This window comes from Lithobates pipiens, unplaced genomic scaffold (assembly GCF_037356315.1).
Source record: "Lithobates pipiens isolate NorthernLeopardFrog02 unplaced genomic scaffold, aLitPip1_a1.2 Scaffold_18, whole genome shotgun sequence".
NCBI lineage: Eukaryota > Metazoa > Chordata > Amphibia > Anura > Ranidae > Lithobates > Lithobates pipiens.
Genome location: NW_027507758.1, coordinates 74,513,978 through 74,534,740, shown reverse-complemented (window position 1 = coordinate 74,534,740; position 20,763 = coordinate 74,513,978). Strand labels below are relative to the sequence as shown.

The 20,763-nt window shown below is 42.7% G+C and overlaps 1 protein-coding gene across 1 annotated transcript in view; it reads right to left on the bottom strand.

Annotated features, from left to right (window-relative positions):
• IARS2 (isoleucyl-tRNA synthetase 2, mitochondrial) overlaps window positions 1–20,763 on the bottom strand; it is a 134,633-nt gene that overhangs the window by 31,639 nt on the left and 82,231 nt on the right. Inside the window, exons 13-14 of the mRNA XM_077485787.1 lie at window positions 11,815–11,917; window positions 9,041–9,137 (exon numbers count right to left, since the gene is read on the bottom strand). Of these exons, the coding sequence (XP_077341913.1) occupies window positions 9,041–9,137; window positions 11,815–11,917 (200 nt within the window). The remainder of the gene's footprint in view (window positions 1–9,040; window positions 9,138–11,814; window positions 11,918–20,763) is intronic.

Genomic DNA, 20,763 nt, shown 5'->3' with positions numbered 1-20,763 from the left:
AAGCCTGCTCTGCACATGCTCAAATGCGCTCTATTTTTTTGGCATTGTGCTGAAAATCAGAGCCACTAGAGCACTGCTCCCCTTTACATGCCCCCCCCCCAGCACTGCTCCCCCTTTAAATCACCCCCAATACTGCCCCTCTTACCATTACATCTCGCTTCCCCACCAACACTTACCCCCCTTAACTTTACCCCCCCCTTTCAAATCATCCCCCAATGCACACACAGCAATGCATCCTTCACATTGTGAAGGAATCTAATGTACATAATGATAATCAGAAAATGTCTATTTGCTTATGTGTATACATGTTTCTATGCAACTCCTTACTTATTATGTAGTATACAGATTGGCTCTCTGTTTGGAGGTAAAGATGGCGTCTGCACCCTACATCCCACACTTTAGAAGAATGCGTATGAGATAAGAGAACCAGCTTCAACCAAACTTCAAGCATCAGGTTTCTCCATTTCGCTTGTATTTTAACCAATGAAATGTACCTAATAGACGGACGTAGCAATGATGTATCTTTCTGTATAAAATATTAACACCGCCCAGAAATAAATCAGAAGTTAGAAATAACCGAGCTGAACGTGTCTCAGAGAGTGTTTACTTCTAATGTGCATGCACATTTATACTTTTTAATCAGAAACAGCAGCAGATAACCTTGAACTAGATTGTAGTTCTTATCTATTTCAATGTCACACTCTGTCAAGCCAAGTCCTCTTGCTGATGCTCTCCTACTTTACACAGATCGGAGAGTTGAAGGCATAGTCACACTGAATGGAGGACGGGAGCTACATGAGTTAACCAGCAGGTTATTGGTGTTCCTAGCAACCAATCACCTGCTAGTTAATTTGGAGAGTTAAACTCAAGAAGCTCCCGTCCTCCATTCAGTGTGGCTGTGCCTCCTGTCCTCTGTGCATTACTATCCTACCTCCTGCTCTGCCTTGATAATGGCAGCGGCAGAGGCTAGGGTTGAAGAAGCCGCTCCTAAATAGTGGGACTGTGGGACTGGATGGGACAGTGGCTCAGTCCGGACTGCAGTTCGCCATGTAGTGAGGCTGATCTGCTGACAGCCTAAAGATTTACTGTTGCTCAGGAGCTCTGGGCTTCAAGAAAATTGCAGCCTCCAGCAAGACAGACAAGAGCAATGCTGGAGGCAACTTACAACACACAATTATGGTAGCATATAAATTAATTTGGAAAATATGTTCCTTGTTAAAAAACATTTTTTTATCTTATTACATGATTATGGGTAAAGTTCCACTTTAGGAGGAAGACAAAAGATCTGTGAACCAGGGGAGGATCTAGAGTCTAGTCTCAGAGAGGGGCACTGCCAGAAAATTAAGTGTTGCTTACATAACTGTATTTAACCACTTGACAACTGGGCACTTAAACACCCTTAATAACCAGACCAATTTTCAGCTTTCGGTGCTCTCACATTTTGAATGACAATTACTCAGTCATGCAACACTGTACCCTTATGAAATTTTTGTCCTTTTTTTCACACAAATGGAGCTTTCTTTTGGTGGTATTTAATCACCGCTGGGTTTTTTATTTTTTGTGCTATAAAAGAAAAAATACAGAAAATTCTGTAAAAAAATGAATTTTTCTTAGTTTCTGTTATAAAATTTAGCAGATTAGTAATTTTTTCTTCATAAATTTTGTCCAAAATTTACACCACTACATATCTTTGGTAAAAATAAGTACAAATTGGTGGATATTATTTGGTCTTTGTGAAAGTTATAGAGTCCACAAGCTATGGTGCCAATATCTGAAAATTGATCACACCTGAAGTACTGACGGCCTATTTCAATTCTTGAGACCCTAACATGCCAGAAAAGTACAAATACCCCCCAAATGACCCCTTTTTGGAAAGAAGACATTCCAAGGTATTTAGTAAGAGGCATTATGAGTTTTTTGAAGTTGTCATTTTTTCCCACAATTCTTTGCAAAATCAAGATTTTTTTTTTACTTTTTTTTTTTCACAAAATTGTCATATTATCAGTTTATTTCTCACACAGCATATGCATACCACAAATTACACCCCAAAACACATTCTGCTATTACTCCCGAGTACGGTGATACCACATGTGTGAGACTTTTACACAGTGTGGCCACATACAGAGGCCCAACATGCAGGGAGCGCCATCAGGCGTTCTGGAGCACCCAGGACAATTCTGACATTTCTCTCCTACATGTAAAAATCATCATTTATTTGCTAGAAAATTACATCGAATCCCAAAACATTATATATGTTTTTTTAGCAAACACCCTGGAGAATACAATGGTGGTCGTTGCAACTTTTTATCTCGCACGGTATTTGCGCAGCAATTTTTCGAATGCTTTTTTTTGGAAAAAAAAAACAGTTTTGTGCTTAAAAAAAAAAAACACAGTAAAGTTAGCCCAATTTTTGCATAATGTGAAAGATGAAGTTACACCGAGTAAATCGATACCCAACATGTCACTCTTCAAAATTGCACAGGCTCGTGGAATGGCGCCAAACGTCGCTACTTAAAAATCCCCATAGGCGACGATTACATTTTTTTTTTTTACTGGTTATATGTTTTGAGTTACAGAGGAGGTCTAGGGCTAGAATTATTGCTCTCGCTCTAACGTTCGCAGCGATACCTCACATGTGTGGTTTGAACACCGTTTTCATGTGTGGGCGGGACTTACGTATGCGTTCGCTTCTGCATGCGAGCACATAGGGACAGGGGCGCTTTAAAAAAAAAAAAAAAATGTATTGTTCATTTTACTTTATTTATTTTAGTTTGACATTTTGTTCCCCAAAAATAAATTTTTTGATCACTTTTATAAGTATGTTTATATGTAAACATCCCTTGTAATAGGAATATGGCATGACAGGTCCTCTTTACAGTGAGATATGGGGTCAATAAGACCCCGCATCTCATGTCTAAGCTGAGAAGCCTGAAAAAAAAAAAAAAAAAGATTCTGGATTTGATCGTATTGGCGAGTCGGTAGAAGCACCGGAGGGCGGCGGGAGGGGGGGGGTGTCTATGGCTGGGTATTGCAGGGTATCACCGACTATGGCTGGGTATGGCTGGGTATCTCAGAGTATGGCGTTGCAGAGTATTGCGTTGCAGAGCATTGCACGGTATTGGTGGGTGTTGCAGAGCATTTCAGAGTGTTGCAGAGCATTGCAGGGTGTTGCAGAGCATTGCAGGGTATTGCAGAGTATTGCAGGGTAATGCAGAGTATTGCAGAGTAATGCAGAGTATTGCAGAGTAATGCAGAGTATTGCAGAGTAATGCAGAGTAATGCAGGGTAATGCAGAGTATTGCAGGGTAATGCAGAGTATTGCAGGGTAATGCAGAGTATTGCAGGGTAATGCAGAGTATTGCAGGGTATTGCACAGTAATGCAGAGTAATGGCAGGGTATTGCAGAGTATTTGCAGGGAATTGAGGGGTTAATTTTCGGTGAGCAGCGATGTGGGCACTGCAGATGCAGCCCACATCGCTGCTGACACCGATCTCTTCCCCCTCCGCTGTTCCGATCGGTACAGAGAGGGGGAGGGAGGAACCGGCGTCATAACATGACGCCGGTTTGTTTACAAGTGATCACTCCGTCATTTGACGGAGCGATCACGTGGTAAACGGCCGCTATGAGCGGCCGTTTACCGTGATCCGTGATGCGCCGGGTCCTGTGGACCCGGCGGTCACGGATGCTCTCGAGTGCGCGCCCCAGGGGGCGCGCGAGAGCGGAATTCTGGGAGGACGTCATATGACGGCCTCCCAGAGATAAGAAACCGCCCTGTAGCCGTCATTCGGCTATAGGGCGGTTGTTAAGTGGTTAATATATCATACCGTCCTGATTGGCCAGAGGGGGAGCCAATTAGTGGGTCGGCGGAAGCAATGTCCGTCGGCAACCCCCGATCGCTCCCCACAGAGATAGAACAGCGGTCTGCCGATGTAAATAAGGCAGACCGCCGTTCTGTCAGAGATGAACAGAGTGATCTTGTGTTCCTGCTAACCAGGAACATGGATCATGATAGGGAAACCCCAGAACTCAAGGGGTTTCAATAACATATTGACTGCTGAAGCTGAATCCACAAAAATGTATTTAAGATTCAAGCCAGTAGTTGTAAGCAACTACAGACAAGGAGAGCAAATACAATGTCAGTACATGTAAATTTCAAAGAGAACTGCTCTGAGTAGCTAGGAAGAACAATACAATTTATGTTTTACCAAAAGAGTGAGAAATAGCCAACTATCTAAAGTTCCTTTTAAGTCAAATCTTAACACTCTGGTGATATTCATTTGATATGCGGATGGTCATTCACATAAGATTGTCAATTTTCAGCCTATCTTCAAAGGGCAAGTTAGCACTCTTTGCAAATTAATATATTCCATTTACCCTATCAATCACTTGTAAATCCATCCCCCGCACATTTAGTAAACACCCCCCTAGGGACACTTAACCCTTTGAGCGCCCCTGATGTTAACCCCTTCCCTGCCAGTGTCATTAGTACAGTGACCATGCATATTTTTAGCACTGATCACTGTATTATTGTCACTGGTTACCCAAAAAAGTGTAAAAAATGTCCGATCTGTCCGCCGCAATGCCGCAGTCTCATTAAAAATTACAGATCGCCGACATTACTAGTAATATATAAATAAAAATGCCGTAGATCTATCTGCTATTTTGTAGATGATATAACTTTTGTGCAAAAAAATCAATATACACTTATTGGGATTTTTTATATGTAGCAGAATACATTTTGGCCTAAATTGATGAAGACATTTTTTTTAAAGCAGAAAGTAAAACATTTTGCTTTTTTTTCAAAATTTACACTTTTTTTTGATTATAGCGCAAAAAATAAAAAATGCAGAGGTGATCAAATACCACCAAAAGAAAACTATTTGTGGGAAAAAAGGGACGCCAATTCTGTTTGGGTACAGCGTCGCACAGCCGCACAATTGTCAGTTAAAGTAACGCTGTGCCATATCGCAAAAAATGGCCTGGTCATACGGGGGGGGGGGGGTAAAACTTTCTGGGGCTATAGAGGTTAAGATTGAACAGGACTAAAATTTCAATACTAAAAAGGACAGCATTTTTTTCCATAAATACTGGCATAAAACCTGGATTTTACACATTCATTCGTTTTTGTACTCACCTTTAATCAAATACTTTGGTGCTCTGGTGGGGGAGGGGCTCCCATGGAGGAGCAATAGAGATGAGCGGGATCTGGGATTGCATTGCGGGCAACATCACATGGCAGCGACACTGACACACAGCCATTGCTTCAACCTGTGTTCACGTCGTGCTGGAGTGTGAAGAAGATGGAGGGAGGAGGCGGGTGGAGCCAACATTCTCAACAGGTGTGAAGGAAAAAGGCTCCTCTCTGAATGCTGGGGCTCTCCTCCTCCTCAGCAGCAGTACGATGTGACTGACATCACCGGTTGCTAGATGCCAGGTGGCACAGGCTTTAGCAACCAGTGCAGAGAACAGTAGAGGCCCAGCCAGTGGCTCCACCCACCTCCTCCCTCCATCCTGTAGAAGCTCCAGAGTGGCGTGAAGACAATGGGGTCTCTCGCTCCTGGTGCCACTGCTGCTGAGAATGATGTTAGAGATAGAGACTGTCAGTAATATTTTTGGGGGGGGGTCAATTGACCCATTGCCCCCCCCCCCTGGATCTGCCTCTGCTGTGAACGGACTTCAGCTTATCTTATTCCAGCTCACTAAAAAGCCTCACTGATGGTTATCCTCCTCACACCCCAGGCCTCATAGTAGCTGTGTAGGCAGCTATTGGTTTCGTTTGGGCACTGCAGCTCACCAATCCTAATACTAGCAGCCAGTGGACAGCGGTCTTGTTAAAGCATGTGACTTCAAGTCTTTTTCTGCTAGCTCTTTAAAAAAAGGTTGCACTTATCTAGATACAAGAATATTGCAGCATGAATTAATCTTGATTGTTTTTCAGATGCAAATCTATGAATGAATAAGAGTGCACAGCACATGCATAAGCCCAGCCAGGAAATTTCAGTAATTTGCTGAGCAATGTAGTCAGTGCTATTTCTCTAAATAAGGGGGCAAAAAAAAAAGGTTATACTTTCAGGACGGCCCTTTGATATACGTGCAACTGCAGCAAGGTGCTGTTACACTATAAAAACCCAATCTAATTGAAGAATAATTAGACATTTCCTGAGCAAATATTGTATAAAAGGCATCTCCAGCTAACGCTGAACTAGAAGTGTAAGGTGGGTCAATTCTGCCCAGAACTGCATTTTTACATCAGTTAAACTAAAGCTTGCCCTGTTACAACTTTGTAAACCATCCCTGTGCCAACTGTACTATAGTCTCCAACTCTGAAAAGGCAGCGGATTTATATAAAACAAGATCAGACAGGTGAATAGGTGATCTCAGGCATAATCTAAAGCTTTTGTTTGCTTTAAATCTGTGGGTCAGCATTAAAATGTGTGCAGATATGGATGTTGTAAAGTGGCAATTGCCCTGTTAAAAATTAAGCAAACAGAGTAACAATGTTTACTTACACACTGATCGGCTGGCAGAACAAGAGCTCAGCACAGTCTTCAGCAAGGGCTACATTTTACAACCTGGGGGTGAACATCTAATATTTTCTAGAGTTACTAACAAAGGAACAAGCCCAGGGATGAGAAAGAGGCACAAAAATACCAATTAAACAATGATTTAATTACTTTATATAAAAATAAAAAGCAACCTCAGACAAGTAAAATCAACCTGTGACCTATTAGATTAAAAAAAAAAAATGCAGAAAGTCTCTGAAATGGGAAGTACACGCCATTGTCACCTTAGATTTGTTAGCGGTCTTTCTGCGATGTATACATGAGTAACTGCTGACACTTACTATGGAAATGCTGCTCTAGGCTCACTCCTGCGCTGATCACATTGCAAAAGCCAGGGCACATGAATCTGGTAAGTAGGATCAGTATTCAGAATAGGAGATATTCTTCCTTAGCAGAAATTTGTATTGGTCTTACAGCTCATATTAGAGGGAATAATGGGCAGAGATTAGCTTCTGTGCAAAACCGTATAAGGAGAATAATCAGTACATCCAAATTAAACTTCCACAAATGAGGCCACCACCAGACTCAAGACTCTCATACAGGAGCAGAGATTTGGACGGCATCTGGACTAGAGTGCAAATACCTGAGACTGGATAGTCATAAGTTTCTCCCGAGGAAGGAAAGCCCTGGCCTAGGAAATATTAAGAAAAAGCCCCAAATACTCCAAGGGATGTGTCAGCATCAACTTCTGAAGGTTCTGATTCCATCCAAACCTCTAAAATCTAGACCAGCCTTTCTCAATCTTTTCAACATGGAGGAGCCCTTGAAATAACTTTTCGGTCTCGGGAACCCCTGCTAAAAGTTCCTATATCCATTACCCATGATACATTGTGTGATGATCAGTGGAAAAAAATGCTCCTTACATGTGTGCTCATTGGGAAGAATTACTCCCATACAGATAGCTGAAAAGATTGATGGTATCAGTGGGAATTTATATAAGAAGCAGAAGTTGCTCATTGGTCAAGGAAGCCTCCGGTTCCCTGAAACCCAAGTTAAGAAACCCTGATCTAGACAGACATATTGTCCACTAGAGCCCTCGCTGACTACGCCCTAAAGAAGGGGTGGCCAGATAGCCCACAATAGGGATCAGGCTAAAGCATAACAGGGCCAAACCTGGAGTCAGTACCTTGGTGAACACCCTAGGTACAAAAGGATAGCCAGAATAGAGGGGCTACCAATTGTCAGTACAGAAGGCCCATTGCAAAGCAAAAAAAAAAAACCCCAAAAAACTGATACACGGAAAATAGGGGTTTATGTAAAGCAGTGTCCTTTATGTCCACGGAGGCCAAAAAGCCCCCTTTTGAATCAATAATGCATCTTGTGGATTCCACCTGGAATTTTCAGATATAAATGTAAGCATTTCGAATTAGGTGAATATCCCATTTGGGCTTGGAAACAATGAGAGCATTTGGAGTACAACCCCTGAAAAAAACATTCCATACCATGGATCGGGGCAATGATTTCTTGTATCAAGAGCCCAGTAGACACATAATGGAAACTGCCCAGGCACTGAGGAGACACTGGAAAGTGAGAAACAGGCAGGGAACGAAACTCAACCTTGTAACCTTGGGACATGTCAAGGAAGGCTTTTCAATGGATTTGTCAGAGGGAAAGTGTGAAGTGAAAGGGGTTCTTCTAGGATAGGAAAAAGAATTGCAGGCCTGCCCTTTAGGCTTCTTCTACTGGGGAAAGTGGGTACTCTTAACCCCCGCAGAATCCTTAATGGTAGCATCCAACGGAGACCGAAAGAGATGTTTCCCTCGAAGGCCATAGGGAAATGCTTCCTGCTAGTGAATTCCGCAGTCCAACACTTCCAAAAAAAAAAAAATGATTTGGTGGGGAAATAAACTCTGCTTTAGTTTTTAATTTTTTTCCCATGGGCCTCCCAGGAGGTTTATGACAATGTTCTAGCATGCACAGGATATTAGCACATTATGAAAAACTTTGCTGTCAACGAAGTCTTCCAGCACTCTGTTGTCAGTGTTCAGGGACTTCTCCCGATATTCCAGGTTTGCTCTGTTCAGCTTCCTGAAAGGCCAGGCCACAATGATGTCACTTCCATGAATGTGCACGCTGAACTGCACAAGCATGGCACGGTGTACATTACCACTGCCAGCCAGGGAGAAGTATCTGTAACAGAAGGTACTCATGGGGTCTCTTGTCCTAAAACCTTTTCCTGTCAGAGGTTTTAAACGAAATGGAGTTCCGCTTTAGCATTTTGTTTCCTCAGAAACTGAAAATGGAATCCAATTGGTTGCTTAAAAAGCTTCAGTTCTGTTCCAATAAACAAGGTTTATTTTGCTCAGTAGATGACAGTGTTAGAATAGTGGAACAATGTCTGTAAAATATCTTTGTACAATGACACCCAGAAACACACATTTCTGCACACACCCTTGATCATCACAACATGATACTTTCAACCACACAACACTTGGCTCTTGGAGTTTGTCTTGTCCTGATTATAGGAATCCCATACCTTCCAACACATGCGCCCACGATGTTCCACTGTCGAACCAGATGTCCAAAACATCCCGTCCAGGCTCATACTCCAACACTTCAACGTTGCTACCTGCCTGGTAAAAAAGATGTAAAATTAGGATTTTTGGTTTACCTGTAAAATCTTTTTCTTGAAGCACATCACAGGACACAGAGGGCTTCATATTCACGACTATTTGGCCTATACTGCCACCTTCAGGTGAATGGATACAGGCCATAAAAAGGCAGGAATTCCCTCCCAAGCATAACCCTTCTCAGTTCAGCTAAGCCTCAGTTTTGTAGCAAGCAATGAGGAAAAGACAAGAAGGGAGTGATCTTGGTGTCCTGTGATGTACTCCAAGAAAAGGATTTTTACAGGTAAACTAAAAATCCTAAACTTCCTTATCGTACATCACAGAACTTCATATTATGACTACTTGGGATGTCCAAAAGTACTAAACATGAGGCTAACATGCCCAAGGCAACCATGCCACCACGCCAAAACCCCAAAAAAAGACCATGGGGGAAAACCTCACTACAAAGTCATCTGCATTAACTTTTGCCCAAAACAGTTGTCCACAAAGGCATAAACATCTACCTGGTAGAACTCTGCAGCAAACGTGAAGAAAAGACCAGGTAGCAGCCTTACAAACTTTAACATGAGCTTGATGCTGAATAGCCCAGGAGACACAAATAGCCCAAGAGACACTGACACCCCTTGCAAAATGGGCCTTGTCCAGGAAAGGAGAACATTTTCCTGTGATACCATAGGTCTCAGAAATTAGCTGCCTATCCACCTAGAAATAGTGGACTGAGAAGTAGCCTGAACAAAACAGGGAACAAACAGTGAACAGGGAACAAACAGGGAACAAACAGGGAACAAACAGGGAACAAACAGGGAACAAACAGGGAACAAACAGGGAATCAGAATATCAAAGCTACAGCCTTCAGATAAATTCAAATAGGTAGAACAACGTTTAAAGTGTCAAGCACCTTCTTAGGATGTTTAGGTTTAGGCGGCCCCAGATGGCCCCAGATGTAGAACAATCAACAAGGCTGACATCTGATCCTTGATGGTACTTAAAGTGGATGTAAACCCTCACATATACCCAGTGAAGTGAACAGCCTCGGATGATACACAGGAATGAACCAAATCACTGTCATTTGCACTTATCAAGAGAGCCCAACGATACCCACCTTTTCTGCCAAGCTCCTCCATTCATAGAACACATCAATGAATGGAAGGGGCAGACCTTTCTATCATCCACACATCCTTCATTTATAGATCACATTTCATTTACCAGTCCAAGCTGCAGGGCCTTCAGTGACTCATCTTCCTCTCCGGGAGGATCAATGCCCTGGCCCACTAGAGCAAAATGCCAGTGAGGTCATTTGGCAAAATGTATCCTGAAGATCACTGCCTACACGATCTAGTGCTTTACAGACTAGAAGCATTACATGATGTCCCCACACTTGCATGCGGGGTTTGGGTACAGTCCCTCTTGCCAAACTGGTTATAGCAATCAATCCAGATGAAGCCCTCCACTGACCCATCAGGGGTGTTAGGAATAGGCCATAAAGCATGGATCTAAAGCCCATTAAAAGGAGATCTTCAGGGAGACAACTGTATGCACATCAATCACCTAAGGACACAAAGGTAAAAACTGAGGCTTAGCGGAGATGGGAGGCCTTAGAAGAGATTCTTGCTTTTTTGAGCTAGTGTCCATTCACCTGAAGGTGGCAACATAACCCAAATCATCATGAAAACTAAGTCCTCTGTGTCCTGTGATGTATAAATTAAGACCATAAAAACAGGCACTTGGTTACATGCAAACTGCTACCTTGAACCCCCTATACAATAAAAATGAAGCCACCCAGTACCACAGGTTGATAAAAAAAATAAGACTAAAACCTGGAGAGTGCAGAATCTGGTGCAGCTGTGCATGGTAGCCAGCTTCTAACTTCAGCTTGTTCAATTAAGCTTCGACAATAAACCCTGGAAGCCGATTGGTTTCTATGCATTGCTGCACCAGACTTTGCACTCTCCAGTTTTAGTAAATCAGCCCCACTGCTTTCAGATGTTTTCTCACATAAGATATCCAGTAGCCACTTTATCCAATACAACCATTCGGTACTAGGATAATATCCTTTTTCTGTAAGAAAAGCTTGAATTGATTGCAGTTTAGATTTAAGAAGTTGGACGTGTTCATGGGTTTTGGTTGATAATGACTTAGCTTCATACTGCTCTGGTCTCTCTCTTGACCATGAACCTCTGGTTTCACTTCACTGCATATTTGGGAGTATAGTGGAAAATCAAAACACCCACTGGATTCTTATAACCTTACAAGTTTTCAGTCCAAGGCTCGCTTCACACTGGATGCAATGCAAGAACCGCATGCAATTTGAACAGGAATCACACTACATTCCTGTTAAAAATCACATTCTGTAGCTGTGCAATTGGTGCGAAAACCACACAGCATTTGATGCGGATAAAAAAAATATATATAGGTTTCTTTTAATCTGGTTATATTCATAAATATGATAAATTAGAACTGTAAAGATTCAGTTTCCTTGCAGTGAAGTTATTCACAAAATAAAATTGTGGTATAGTAACAGCAGGTTACACAGAAACTCTCCTGATCAGGAATATACCCGATCCTCCTGCACAACCCAACACAAAAACCAGACCAGCTAACATTGTTTACATTTGTCACTTTGCAGCCAGGCACTACAAATGTGGGTACTTGATGACGTTTACCCCAGCAGTGAGCATACCTGTTTAAGCACGGTTTTTGGAAGTAATTCTTCTATAGGGTGTGTCCACCATACATCACTACCATGCTGCTCCACCAGTTTAATGACATGCCCAATGCTGTGCCTATAAGGGAAAAATAGGAGATAACATCTTGATGTACAGAAGAGGTATGTCACTTATGTCATTTATTAAACACATTTTACAATCATTACTTCTATTAGCATTAACAGGATTTTCTAAAAGAAACAAAAAACATTTATAGCAATTTATTTACAGTAAATTTGTAACCAAAACTTTTTAGTTTGTCATAAAACAGAGAAGAATTAGAGCACCTTAAAAATTTTGAATGTGTTCTTTGGGGAGAATTCTCCTCGCTTCCTCTCTGAAAGACTCAAAAAGTGATCACTGTATTTTAATGGAAACTACAGATATAAAAAATACTGAAAATAACTTCTGAGAACACTTACATGTTTTAGATCAAATTAAATTTTATTGATCAGCTTTAGCTCAATTTAAAAGAGACGTATGGGGCTTATTTAAAAAAAACAAAAAACAAAAAAAAAAAAAAAAACACTTTATACTCACCTAGGTGGATGCAGCATTGATCCAATGCTGCATCTGTCCCCCGTCACCTTTGCACTGAGAACTAAGAGATCAAACATCGCTGATCACTCAGTTCTCCCCTTCGTTCTGAGCGGAGAGCAATGACTGTCAGTCACCAGCTTTCTGCTCTACAACTCCAGTGGTCACTGGGGTGCTGGGCTTGGGAGGGGAGGGAGCGGCTGGCTCAGTTTGCCAGCAGTGCAGCTGTGAGGCTGAGCCAGTTGCCCGGTGGGGGACCTGGGAGGATCCCAACTGTGAAGTCGGGAACCTTTCCCTGGCCTGAACCGTCTGTGTGACGTTAGCCGACAGCGGGCTTTCGCGCACTATTGGCTAAAAACAGGTCAAAGGAGTGTGGAACGAACTGCACTCCTGTGATCCATAGGAGTATAGCCAAAAAAGCTTTGACGGAATATGATGGAAATTTGACTGAAATCTGGTAGTATATGTACATACCTAAATAGTCAGTGCTAACATGCATTTCATTTTTGGGCAAAGTGGAGATGCAAAAGTTATAAGCCAAAAGATATATCCAGCAATTCTGAGTTTGTATTCTGGTTTCTTTATAAAGTCTCAGAAATGGACAGGACACAATTGCTTTTATGGTTCCGGTAAATTTTTTGGGTTCCTGTGCATCCAAAAAGCAGAACATCACACACCTAAACAAACCTCTGTATTATCAGGTTTCAGCTCACGTGTCAGTTTAAACTAGTCAAGTAATTACAAGGTCAGTTTATTCTTGTGAACACCATCTAGTCATCATAAAGACAAACTTCACCTTTGGAAGACCATGGAACAAAGGCAGATCAGTGCAGATAGCACAGAATAAACATAATATAACACACCCAGGCAATAATTGTCTGTCTCTGCACTGATAAACTGTGGAGGGTAAAGGGTGACTAGTAATGAGATCATTCTGAGGACAGGGCAATGAGAAAGATACAGAGCCAATCACGGAGTCAACAATCTCTTGACAGAACTGGGTGAATTATCAAAGAGAAGAGTGAATCAGACAGCCCTTCTAACTCATTTGACAAGGTATTTGCAAAAAAAATGTGAAAAAGTAAAAGTAAAAGCTACGCTTTATGGTCTGCCTCCCCCCCTTTTTTTTTGGGGGGGGGGGGGGGGGTTGGAGCAGGTTACCTAGGCAATTCCAACAGAAGTTGCGCCCCACCCACCTTGCCCGTGACCTCTTCGGACGCGTCACAGGTCCCATGAGGCTGCGGGACCATTCACGCATGCGCAGCGGAAAAAAGCAAAGGAAAAATTGCAAAAATGGTCTGGCCACCTGAGTGTACAAAATGGAGCACAGGGCCTGGCAGCGAAAGGGTTAAAGAAAATCATCAGCCTGTTTGCAAAAAATTAAGTCGACACCTATAAATACTGTAGTTCCTGACTTTTAATAAAGGGGAACTTGCCTGTCCAGGGATCCGGTGCAGTCCTCGCCCAATCCGGCCCTCCCTGGACAGGCAAGTTCCCCTTTATTAAAAGTCAGGAACTACAGTATTTATAAGTGTCGACTTAATTTTTTGCAAACAGGCTGATGATTCTCTTTAACCCTTTCGCTGCCAGGCCCTGTGCTCCATTTTGTACACTCAGGTGGCCAGACCATTTTTGCAATTTTTCCTTTGCTTTTTTATTTTTCACTTCTAGCTTTCAGAATTTGTGAAAGACCCAACAAACCATATATTTTCTGAAAGCACATACAGTGTAAGCTCAGGGACATGCATGTGGACCTACACAGATGTAAAATTGGGAGCAACGGCTCTGTTGGTGCAGGTGCTACATCCCAAATGACATCAATGGGATTGCCTGCACAGAACACATACCTGTGCATCCCTGTAAAAGGTAAGCTGTGTATGCCCTGTCTTTGGTGCGATATACAGACCCCCATGTCTCTTTTTTTTTTTTTTTTTTTTTTTTTTGAGACAGAAAGGGACTGAAGATAGTCCCTTTTCTCTGTATCACTTTACTTGAATGAATGAAAAATCTGAATAGAGATTCCATTCATTCAGAAAACAGTCCGATACACTACATTGTAACACTTGCGGTTACAATACATCAGCTGTCAGTGGGCACACAGCTGCGATTAGTAGTGGCAGTATGCGTCCTCTCTTCTACTTTACCCCCACCTGCTGTGCTCCCCAGCCTGAAAGATCATAGGAGTTCAGTGCAGGGAGAAGCTGCAGGCGGGGGGAGGGGAAGGAGAGATGCTGCTCTGATCAGCCTTGGATCGGGGTGTGGGGGCATTTGGGGGGTGATCTGACTGGTGGACACACACAGACACACACAGACACACACACACACACACACACACCTGGACACCCCTCAAGCCACATGCAGCACCTGAAGCCAGTGGGAGTGGAAGAGGAGGGATGTCGGCTAATGATGGTGGCTTGCGGAGAGTGGGTTCGCGGGGGGGGGATTGGAGAGGAGAGTGGTGGGGCAGTTTTAGATGGAAGGGTGCAGCAGGAGTGGAGAGGCAGGAAAGCGGTGGAATGGGTGGGGGTAGGGGGTCGCATTAGGAGTTAATAACTCTGATGAGCGGGTTGTAATCCGAGTCTGCTGAACAATTCTGAGATAAGCTTATGGTCATTGAGGTGACCATAAGCTTATAGGAGAGGGAGAGAGGAGGTCCATACGCAGTACTGACTTGGCCACCTGCAGGCACTTCTGTAGGTCTGTACTGCGTATGGACTTGGCAGTGAAAGGGTTAAAGTTGGCGATGAATTGGTCAAAATTCGGTCGGTTCAGCAGAGACCAGACCATCTTTACCCTGCTGAAGGAAAAAAAATAAAAATAAAATGAATCATCTATGGCCAGCTTTAGAGTTCTCTTTTTCAGTTTTACAGTTTACATATACTTTCACAAGCTTAAGCTGGCCATAGATGGTTGGAATCCAATCCATCTATGGACTGATTGTACCAAAGTTGATCCATCGATCGATTCTGGTACAACCAGCATGTTGGATTTCTAGCATGCAATTATTGCCAGTGGCTACAGCTGCTAACAGTATATACTCCTGGCAGGGACGGCTCCCCGTGCCAAAATCGAAACACTACCTCCCGCCAGGAGAACACAATGGCTCCACAGGAGGGATTTCCCCAACACTGACTGTATTGATGTGGGAATCTAGCAAATTTGTTTCTGGCAACCGGTGGTTGCCAGAATGAAAATGCCGTAATCTCCTGCCTTATATATCCAATTTCATATTTGACACTGTCTTTCTTATTTAGTTCAATCTGATTTCATTGACAAAAATACAAAGAGAGGTTAACGCAGAATAAAAATAGAAGAAAAAGTCTGCTTTGATAATATAGGTAGAAAAATGTACAATCTCTTATATGAAAATTCAAGATAAAATAATCAAAAATCAAAGAAGTACTGGTGGTTATACTGAAATCAAGGGATACAGATTAGTAATACAGGTGAGAGGCACCAAAAGGGACATAGCAAGTCACTACATTGTGAAGGAAAAGGGAGTCAAGAAATAGGACACAATTATTTTTTGAGAGAGGAATATGCTGAGGGGATCACAAGCTGTTGTATATGACTGACCAGTGTCAATTGACACAAAGGATGAACACATGGCCCCTGAACAATATATGACTAGAAGGGAACTAAAAAGCCAGATGAAAAAGAAAAATGACATAAGGGAGCAAGGAAAGAATATACTCCAACAAGGCTATCTTGGTGGTGGCAGAGCCACCCGCAGCCCAAGCAAGGAACTCCGAAGAGTAGCAGAACATGGACCAAGTGGTCCAGGTGAGAGGAAACTGTTCTTCCTGTACAGTTTCTTGAGCCAGCAGACGTTCCAAATCTCTTATACGGTCCATCTCAAATCGCCCAGTCCCCCGGGGAAGGCATAGTCATCAGTCTGCAGTGGCGGAGAAGAACTACCTTAGCTGCAGCCAGGAAGGTGTCTTGCTTATTTAATGAGTAAAATTGAAAATGTAATGTTTGGAAGGGTTCTCTGCAAAATTAAAGCGTTTGTTAACCCAAAACAAATAAAAAAATGGATCCTGCTCCTTTAAAAGCATGTAATATGACACCATGCTTGTCCTGTGTCATTTAGCCTCCTTTAATACCTAAAAAAAATAGGATTTTTAAAACGACTTACCTATAAAATCATTTTCTTTAAAGTACATCACAGGACACAGAGCCATAGTGGTTACTATGTGGGTTATAGGCCACCTTCAGGTGATGGACACTGGCATGCCCCAAGACAAAAAGTGCACTCCCTATACAACCCCTCCCACTACTGGGAGCACCTCAGTTTTGTAGCAAAGCAATACACGTTTATACCAAAGAAGGGAGGGACCTCTGTGTCCCCTTGATGTACTTCAAAGAAAAGGATTTTACAGGTAAGCCATTTTAAAAATCCTATTTTCTTATCGTCACAAGACACAGAGTCATAGTAGTTACTATGTGGGATGTCCCATAGCAATGCCAATTGAAGGGAGGGAGACAACAAAAAGTAGCACAATAAGAGACTAGAGGACTTGCGCCCAAAGGCGATATCCTCATGACATTTTACATCTATTTGGTAGAATCCGGTAAAGGTATTGACTGAAGACCAAGTTGCGGCCTTGCAGATTTGAGCAATGGACTGCCCAGGAAGAACTTGGAGCCCTAGAGGAGTGCATTTTGATTTGAGAGGGTGGAATCCATCTCTTTAAACCATAAGCTTGAACAATTACTTGTCGGATCTATTTAGAATAGTAGATTTCAATGCTGCCTGTCCTCTTTTAGGACCATCAGGCAACACAAATAAAAACATCTGTTTTCCAAATCTGAGCAATCGCCTTTAAATAGACATTGACTGCTCTCACCACATCAAAAAAAGGTAGTGATTTTTCTTCCAAATAACAGGGTTCTGGGAAAAGAGACAGTAGAACAATATCCTGGTTTAGATAAAAACATGATACTACCTTTGGTAAAAAGTTAGGAAGAGGACGCAATACTACCTTATCCTTGTGAACAAAAATATGGCTCTTTACAAGAAAGAGCAGCCAATACGGATACCCTTTTACCCTGGTTACCAGAAAAAAATAGTATCCTCGTCAAAAATAGACCAAGGGAATATGTCGTATCAGCCCAAAAAAGCTGTTTTGTAATGCCGACAAAATTTAATTCAAGTCCCAAGGGCTCAGGGGTTATTTAACAAGTGGTCGTTGAAATAATACAGATAAGGCCGAGACCTGTCCTTAGAAAGCACTCAAGGCCAGCTTCATTTCTCACCCCATCTGCAGAAAAGTCAAGGACTCTACCTAGACTTATTTCCTGGGGTGCAGCTCCTGGTTTCACACAAGAAGACATATGTTCCCCAGACTCCATAACATAACCATGGAAGTCAGCTCTGCATTAACCAATGTATTAAACAACTGAACCTGACAGCACACACTTCTTCAGACTGTGGGCCTCAATAAACCGTTAAATTTAGGTTTGTAAAGTAGGATGGAACTCCAGACCTTGCGAGAGAAGGTCTGGCCGTGAAGGTAGGGTCCATGGGTTTCCTACTGCCATCTCTACAATCTCTGCATACCAAGATTTGCTGGACCCCACTGGGGGTCACAAGAATCAAAGGACTTCCCCTTCCTGCTTGATTCTGTGGAAGAAGTCGTGGATGCAGGCAGAATAGGAGAAAATGCACAAATCAGTGAGAACTGAATCCTCGGGAATGGCAAGGAATCCGTTCTGCATGCTAGTGGATCCTTTGTTCTTGACACAAAGTTGTCGAGCTTTTTTGTTGATCCTGGACGCAAACAGATCCATGTCTGGGATCCCCAATCCTTAACATATTGACAGGAAAATATCGGGGCAAAGGAACCACTCTGCCAGGAACTGCTGGCGACTCAAGTAGTCCGCCTACTAATTTTCTATTACTAGAATAAAAACTGCCGATAGGCAAAGTACATTGTTCTCTGCCCAAGACAGGATAAGTTTCACCTTTCTCTGGGCCGCACAACTTCTTGTGTCCCCTTGGTGATTAACCGCTTGGGGACTGCCTCACGCCGATATACGTCGCAGAAGGGCTCGTACAGGCAAACCAAAGTGCCTGTATGTTGCCCTTTAAGAAGAGTGGGCGCATGCCCGTGGCAAGCTCTGTGAGTTGGGTCACGGGTCCCGCGGACTCCATCGCTGCGGGGATACCCGCAATCCTCTCACGGAGAGGAAGCACGGGGAGATGCTAATTTAAACAAGCATCTCCCTATTCTACCTAGTGACAGTGTCACCGATCTCTGCTCCCTGTGATCGGGAGCAGAGATCAGTGACGTGAGACCCGTAGCCACGCCCCCCCAGTTAGAATCACTCCCTAGGACATACATAATGCCTACCCTGCCCCCTAGTGGTTAACCCCTTCACTGCCAGTGTCATTTACACAGGAATCAGTCCATGTGTATAGCACAGATGACAATGGTCCCAAAAATGTCCGATGTGTCTGCCATAATGTCGCAGTCACGATAAGAAAAAAAAGTGATCGCCATCATTACTAGTAAAAAAAAATTTTTTTTATAAAAATGCCATAAAAACTATCCTCTATTTTGTAAACGCTTTAACTTTTTCACAAACCAAAACGCGATTTATTTATTTTTTACCAAAAATATGATGAAGAATACGTATCGGCCTAAACTGCCGAAAAATGTTTTTATATATTTGGGGGATATTTATTAATAATTAATTTTTTTCAAAATTGTCGCTCTTTTTTGTTTATAGCGTAAAAAATAAAAACCGCAGGGGTGATCAAATACCACCAAAAGAAAGCTCTATTTGTGGGAAAGAAAGGACGTCAATTTTGTTTGGGAGCCACGTCGCATGACCGCGCAACTGTCAGTTAAAGTGACGCAGTGCCGAAAACACAAAAAGTGCTCTGGTCAGGAAGGGGGTATATTCTTCCGGGGCTGAAGTGGATAATATAGCCATTGCTGTGGCATAAACTGATTGAATCCTAGCAGGGCAATACCTTAAACTGAACATTCAGGCCCTCAGGACCAAATATTCTGCCTGAATTTCTAAAATGTTAATGGGCAAAGCCATTTCTGATCTAGGCCACTTCTCCTGGACAGCTGCCTCTTCCAGGACTGTCCCCAACCTAAACAAAAACAAAAGGTTGGCATATGTTGTTACTATTTCCCAGGTCCCTTTACAGATTTTTGGATGTTAACAATAAACTGAGGCTCCGGCGCACCCAACCTACAGCACCTGGTAATTCCAGGTGGGTGGTCTTTCATCTGGGTATTAACCAGGCCCAGCCCTGCTTAGCCCCCAAGATCAGACAAGATCGAGCGATATCAGGGTGATGTGGCCATAGGCTTTGTCAGACACATTGGGAATGTAGAGCTTGAACTTTTTGTTTCAAGCCGAAGGATACTGTTCTGCAACAGTCTAGAATGAGACTGAGCAAAAGCAACGTCCTTGAATGAAGCCACTATCTTTCCCGACAACCACACGCAAAGTTTAATAGGAGAAAATCATCTTGCTTCGACTACTTTAATCAGTTCCTTTATGGCGCTGATCTTAGCCTGGGGTAAGAATATCCTTTTTTGGGTGTACCTATGATCAGAACCAAATATTACTTCATGTTTTAAAGAAGATTCCTCCTAGGTTGAGAATCCGACCTAGATATTCCAGGTAGTGGAATGTGGTGACCATACTTTGGTCTAAGCGGGCTACTGACTGGTCTAACAAGAACCGATCGACTAGGTAAACCATGATCGTTAAACCTTGGGCCCTCAATCTGGCTAGAAAAGGAGCCAGAACATTGTACTCTATGTGTAGCATCTAGATTGGAAATCAAAGCTACACACTGAAAATTTAGATTTTCCACTTTGAAAGAAAATATTACTAGTGAGCAAGAAAATAAGCATATGGAGATATGCAACTTTACGTCGATTGACGCCAGAAGTTCTCCTCCTTATAGGCTGGAGATAGATAAGATTGACTTCATGCCAAAAAAATAGATTATGTTCAGGAATTGAATTTTAGACCTTTGAGATCCAGAATGTCCATTTGGATTTAACCAAACCCCAACCTCTGCTCTTAGATGGGGTCACCATAAACGGTTTTTGCCAAAAGATGGTCCAATGCTAGAGAGAAATATATTTCTCTGGAACCTTAGGAACATTTGATCTGAGAAAACAAGGAGACGTAAAACGCTTGGAACCCCAGTTTGTACGTTGGAGCTATTGAAGAATTCCCCCATTCGTCTTGACATTCCTTCTGCCACATCCCTGAGAACTGCAGAAAAATTCTCCCTATTGAACAAGTGGGAGGGGGGCACCACCTCATAAGGATGAAACAGTATCTTGTAGGCTTCCTCCCCAAAGACCTCTTTTGTCCCTGGGGTTAACCGAGAGGATTACCCTTTG